This window comes from Pelophylax lessonae, assembly GCF_965119305.1.
Source record: "Pelophylax lessonae genome assembly, chromosome: 10".
NCBI classification, from domain to species: Eukaryota; Metazoa; Chordata; class Amphibia; order Anura; family Ranidae; genus Pelophylax; species Pelophylax lessonae.
Window position 1 is genome coordinate 234,625,934 of NC_138777.1, and position 6,000 is coordinate 234,631,933.

Below are 6,000 nucleotides of genomic sequence, written 5' to 3' on the forward strand. Positions count from 1 at the left end.
CAAGCTCTGGAGCACTTGCAGAATGCACAGTCTATTTGCCTTTAGGCAAAAAAAAAAAAACCCAAAGCCTTTTCTAAGCCCTCTCGCTGCAAAGAACTAACACTGACTATGGGAACATGGAATCTCAGAATCTGATACAGCTGTGCATGGCAGCCAATCAGCTTATAACTTCAGCTTGGTCAATTAAGATTTTACAATTAAACCTTAAAGCTGATTGGTTACTCTGCACAGCTGCACCAGATTTTGCACTCTCCAGTATTAGTAAATCTCGGTCTCCCCTAGAGGATCTAGCTAGGACTGAACTAACTAATCCTAAACAGGATGTAAGTTCAAAAGGTGATACTTTGTCACATAACTAAACAAGTTGTAGTGGCTCTAAACTGCCACTAGATGTCAGCATACTACAGAACAATAGTAACCTGTGGCAGTTCAATACATATGAGATAGAACAGTGGAGGTAAATGAAGTACCCTAATCAAGTTCAGCAAAATGAAAAGCAGCAATGTTGTCAGTCCTATGCATGTAGAAAAAAATATATTGGAAAAAGTAAATGAATGCTTCTGAGCTTTAGGGGTTACTCTGCGGCTTGATCTTTTAGAAACGCGACTCTGCCGGTTTAGACGCCATTTCTTCTGTGCTGCCACTCCCGACAGATCAGGGGAACCCAGATAAAGCTCTATAAGGAAAAGAATACAAAGGGCGCACCAGCCTAGCGCATTACCTTTTGCAACAATTTATTTTTTTAAAAAAGTATCTACATCATACATTCTTCACAAAGGAGATGAAATAACAAGCCAAACAAAAGTGTAGGTCCACCAGAAATCTCCACTCAGCATAGTCCGCTAGTACAAACAGTAGTGGAATGTAAACCTCCAAATGTAGCTAACGCGTTTGAAGGGAGCTCTGAAGAAGAGGGGACACCCTCGAAACTCGTCAGCTACATTTGGAGGTTTACATTCCACTACTGTTTGTACTAGCGGACTATGCTGAGTGGAGATTTCTGGTGGACCTACACTTTTATTTTGCTTGTTATTTCATCTCCTTTGTGAGTATGATGTAGATACTTTTTTTTTTTTTAATAAATTGTTGCAAAAGATAATGCGCTAGGCTGGTGCGCCCTTTGTATTCTTTTCATTTTAGAGAAAAAAATATGTTTATTGTCTTTTGTAAACAGGGGTAACAAAATTCTACGTGAAACCATCTCTTTAACCCTCCTGATTACATATAAAGTCTGGTGTCATGTGAAGCCGCTTCTCCAAACCTGAAATCACGGCAAGATGCTCGTAATTTAAACCTTTTTCATGTTCCGTCGTTAACGATGATTGCCCGCCATGCAATCGGTAATGAGATAGGCGTTTAGTGCAATAGAAGCGTTGGGTGAGGAATGGAGAACACAACCACAGTCTGCAGAACATAATTGAGAGAATACCGGCCTTACCTATGTGTCATCTCACAGATTACTTCAATCCTCGGCTGGTGTACAATCAGCCGCGGGTTTTATTTTGCCTTGAGGGCTCGTCTGTTTTGCTGTCCCTCGGTCGCAGGTACGCCCGTGTTTTCTTTGTGTAGATTAAATAAATGGTAACAAGTTGCGTAAAAGTTGGCCTATAGAAGAGAGAGTTCAGTGGAGAAGACCGGGGTGGGAAAGGGTCAATGCATGCATGGGGCACCTTTACCACATGTCTGCCATGCCCCCATTTCCTTGGACCATAAAGCATTGCAAAAATAATTGATTAGAGCTAAATTACAGGAATTCAGCCACTTTGTAAAAAGTGAAGCCACTCTACGAGTTAAGTAAAAGGAGGTGCCTGTCACCTTCCGGGCTCATTTCTATTATTTATATCTGAAAGGTTTATTGTGTGCTGGAGTCATAGATTCCAGAGCCCCGATGCTGGGCTCAGCTGGGCTCAGGCCCTTCAATTGTAGAGTCGGGGCAGCTACTAAGCCTGCAAATCCCCTCCTCCTACCCAATCACAGAAGCCTTTGTATTATGTGAACTAAGTCACAAAGTGCAAAGGCTTCTGTGAATGAACAGAAGAGGAGTATTGGGCATAGCTACTTTATTCTTCTCTCCTCTCTCCACATATTTGAGTGTGGAGTGAATCCTCCAGAAGAACCATAAACCTGTTGGATATGAATAATAGAGTTATGAATAGAGGGGCAAATGCATTCATGGAGCACCTTCACCACACGTCTGCCATGCCCCCATTTCCTTGGACCATAAAGCATTGCAAAAATATCTGATTAGAGCTGAATTCCAGGAATTCAGCCACTTTGTAAAAGGTAAAGCCACTCTATGAGTTACGTCAAAGTAGATGCTTGTCACCTCCTGGGCTTGTTTCTATTATTTATATCTGATGGCTTTATTGTGTGCCGGAAACATAGATTCCAGAGCTCCGATGCTGGTTCTCAGCTGGTCTCAGCCCCTTCAATTGTAGAGCCATTGCAGCTACTATGCCTGCAAATCCCCTCCTCCTGCCCAATCACAGAAGCCTTTGTATTATGTGAACTAAGTCACAAGTGCAAAGGCTTCTGTGAATGGACAGCAGAGAGGTGTATTGGACATAGCTACTCTATTCTTCTCTCCTCTCTCTCCACAGATTTGAGTGTGGAGTGAATCCTCCAGCAGAACCATAAACCTGCTGGATATGAATAATAGAGATATGAATAGAGGGGCAAATGCATTCATGGGCCACTTTTACCACACGTCTACCATGCCCCCAATTCCTTGGACCATGAAGCATTGCAAAAATAATTGATTAGAGCTGAATTCCAGGAATTCAGCCACTTTGTAAAAAGAGAAGCCACTCTATGAGTTATGTAAAAGGTGGAGCCTGCCACCTCCCTGGCTCATTTATATTATTTATATATCTGAAAGTTTTTTGTGCTCCAGCAGCAAAGCTTCCAGAGCTCCTACTCTAGGCGCAGCCCCTTCGATTGTAGAATCAGTGAAGCTACTATGCCCACCCCTCCACTTCTCTTGCACCATCAAAGAAGCCTTTGTATTACAAAATACAAAGGCTTCTATGAATAGGCAGCAGAGAGGAAGGGCGGGCATAGCTTCTCTCTGTGCTTCTCTCTTCTCTCTTAGAGACTGGAGTGGGCAGGGCCATAAACCTGCCAGATATAAGTAATAGAGATAAGCTCAGGATATGGAAGGGAGATTTTTAACTCATGGTGTGCCTGCGCTTTTTTCAAAGTTGCTGAATTTGTGGAATTCAGCTTTAGATCCACAAGTATTTTTCAACTACTAGTTTTTTATATTGGCTTTTCAACATAGCAAAGGCAATAATTGGATGAAAGGTTTAGCGTGGAATTTGGTACCAAGTGAGGGACCATTGGAAGCTACAGTATGTCAGTTGGTTGGTGGCCCAGAGTCAGATGAGGTGAGGTGGGGTGCAAAGCAAAGAAAGGCTGGCTGGTTGGCTATGATACTCAGTCAATATGTAGCTTTTATATAATTAGACCGAGGAAGTAACCCAAGAACCCAACCACCATTAGGATCACGATAATAAGCAGTGGTTTCTGTTGGTTAGGGTTAATTTTTTAATTTAAGTGGGCCAAAGATACACTATCTTGTCAAAAAGTATTGGGACGCCTGCCTTTACACACACATGAACTTTAATGGCATCCCAGTCTTAGTCCGTAGGGTTCAATATTGAGTTGGTCCACCCTTTGCAGCTATATGCCATGACCCCAGTGCACACTCACTGTATCTCTTTCTTCACAGTGCTACTGTTCACCCCCATCCCTGCACTTTGATTACTTTTATACATCTTTGCAGTTTTTAAAAGTTGTGATGTTTACGCTGCATTTTGTACTTTTCTATATAATTCTAGTTTAGTTTGGTTTATTTTCTTTTTTATTTTCTAAGTTTTCTCAGTTTGTTTATACAATGTTTTCAATTTTCCTTATTACACTTGTTGAACATTGCCTGTCCTGTATTCTTTGTCTTGTGCTTTCCTTTTTCATATACTTATTTTATATTTAATTCCATTGTTTACACTCATTGATGTTTTTATGCTTTTACATGTTGTATGTATTTCCAGCTTTATTATTTTATATTTATATCTTTTCCCTGTTTTGTATCTTTCCTTCACTTTTACTTCTTGGATTTTGTTTGCACAAACCAATCTTTATTGACTTTGCAGCTTATTTATTTTGTAGCAATTTAGTATTTTGTGTCTTTCAGGATTATAAATATTTGTATATTTTTTCTACTAGAATTTTTTCAAATGTTTCTTCCGATTATTGTTACTTTGCATTTTATACATTACTGAAGATGAAGGCGCGCATACCTCTGTTACAATGTTTGTGCTGTGCATGTATCCTACAGAGAAATTTTTATTACCTCTTACAATATCATTGCCTGGGGGCTAAAAATGTTAGGTTACATTTAAATTCAGGTGCATTTAAGTAGCCTTTAGTTTGCACACCTTTACTATTATTAGTGTTATGTATTGAACTTGAACATACACTGTATTACCAAAAGTATTGGGACGCCTGCCTTTGCACACACATAAACTTTAATGGCATCCCAGTCTTAGTCCGGAGGGTTTAAAGCGGAGTTCCGGGCACAAAAACGATTTTTTTTTTTTTTGTGCCCCTCCGCTAGGTAGAGCTCACCTGAAAAGGAATTGGATAGTTATTTTTATTTTTTTTGTTTACTCACCTTTTTATTGAAGATCGTAAATACTCACCTCTGACTGCTTCCTCCCTCTGAGCCGCGGCTCACCCCGTCACTTCCTGCCTCGCGATGATTCCTGGGAGCTAAACGTCATAGCTCCCAGGAATCAATGCGACGGCACCGGCCCCGCTCGTCATTTCCGGGCGACGCCGCATTCCCCTGCTAAACAGCTTCTGGGCATGCCTAGAAGCTGTTTAGGAATGCGGCGCCGCACCGGAAGTGACAAGAGGGGCCGGTGCAGTGCATTCTGGGACACGAAGACGCGGAAGAAGACAGAGAAGAGGACCGCGCCGGCTTCAGCTGCCCACAACAGAGATGGAAACGCTGTGGAAGAAATTTTCTAAGTAAGTATTTCTTCTAAAAGGTAAGTGCGGACCGGGACAGATCAGAGGCTAGCCATTGTGGAATGTGCTAGCCCTGACTGTCCCGGGGGTATGTTCAGCAAAAAATAATTTCTGTGCCCGGAACTCCGCTTTAATATTGAGTTGGTCCACCCTTTGCAGCTATAACAGCTTCAACTCTTCTGGGAAGGCTGTCCACAAGGTTTAGGAGTGTGTCTATGGGAATGTTTGACCATTCTTCCAGAAGAGCATTTGTTAGGTCAGGACAGGCACTGATGTTGGAGAGAAGGCCTGGCTCGCAGTCTCCGCTCGTATTAATTCCAAAGGTGTTCTATCAGGTTGAGGTCAGGACTCTGTGCAGGCCAGTCAAGTTCCTCCACCCCAAAACTCACTCATCCACATCTTTATGGACCTTGCTTTGTGCACTGGTGCGCAGTCATTTTGGGGCCATCCCCAAACGGTTCCCACAAAGTTGGGAGCATGAAATTGTCCAAAATGTCTTGGTATGCTGAGGCCTTAATGCTATCACATTGTGAAAGTTCTGAAATTTTTGAGCTGTTTGAAAGCTTTACGTTTTAAGTTCTTATTTCATTTTCAACCCCCAACAGCTTTTACAGAGTACAGCCAGATTCTGTATGTCTTGAAGCTGGTGGAGAAAGATGCAATTCTGCTTAAAAAGCAGAGGGAGAAATGACATCAACATAGATCTTACAGACTGAACGCGTTTTGATATCTTCTTATATTTAGAAAGTAGGGTGACAGCTGATGTGCGGAAGCCATGCCTCTGCTTTAATCTTTGCGTTGGAAGAAGCAGAAGGGGTGTTTTGTCAGTTTCCTAGAAGGCTGGAAAAAAAAAAAAGACCCCGCTGTTTGCAAACATTCTTCTGCATCCAAAAACTGTTTGATTCTAAAACACATCGCTTTGTTCCCGCAGGTTCTTGCATTTGCTGTTGCGCGAGATTTCGACTGCAT

General features: G+C 41.9%; 1 protein-coding gene across 1 annotated transcript in view; it reads left to right on the plus strand.

Annotated features, from left to right (window-relative positions):
- Positions 1 to 5,722, plus strand: part of LOC309565550 (uncharacterized protein) — a gene marked incomplete at both ends in the record, with an annotated part of 91,625 nt that extends 85,903 nt beyond the window's left edge. Inside the window, one exon of the mRNA XM_082270508.1 lies at positions 5,637 to 5,722. Coding sequence (XP_082126634.1) covers positions 5,637 to 5,722 — 86 coding nt within the window. The remainder of the gene's footprint in view (positions 1 to 5,636) is intronic.
- Positions 5,723 to 6,000: the final 278 nt, after the last annotated feature.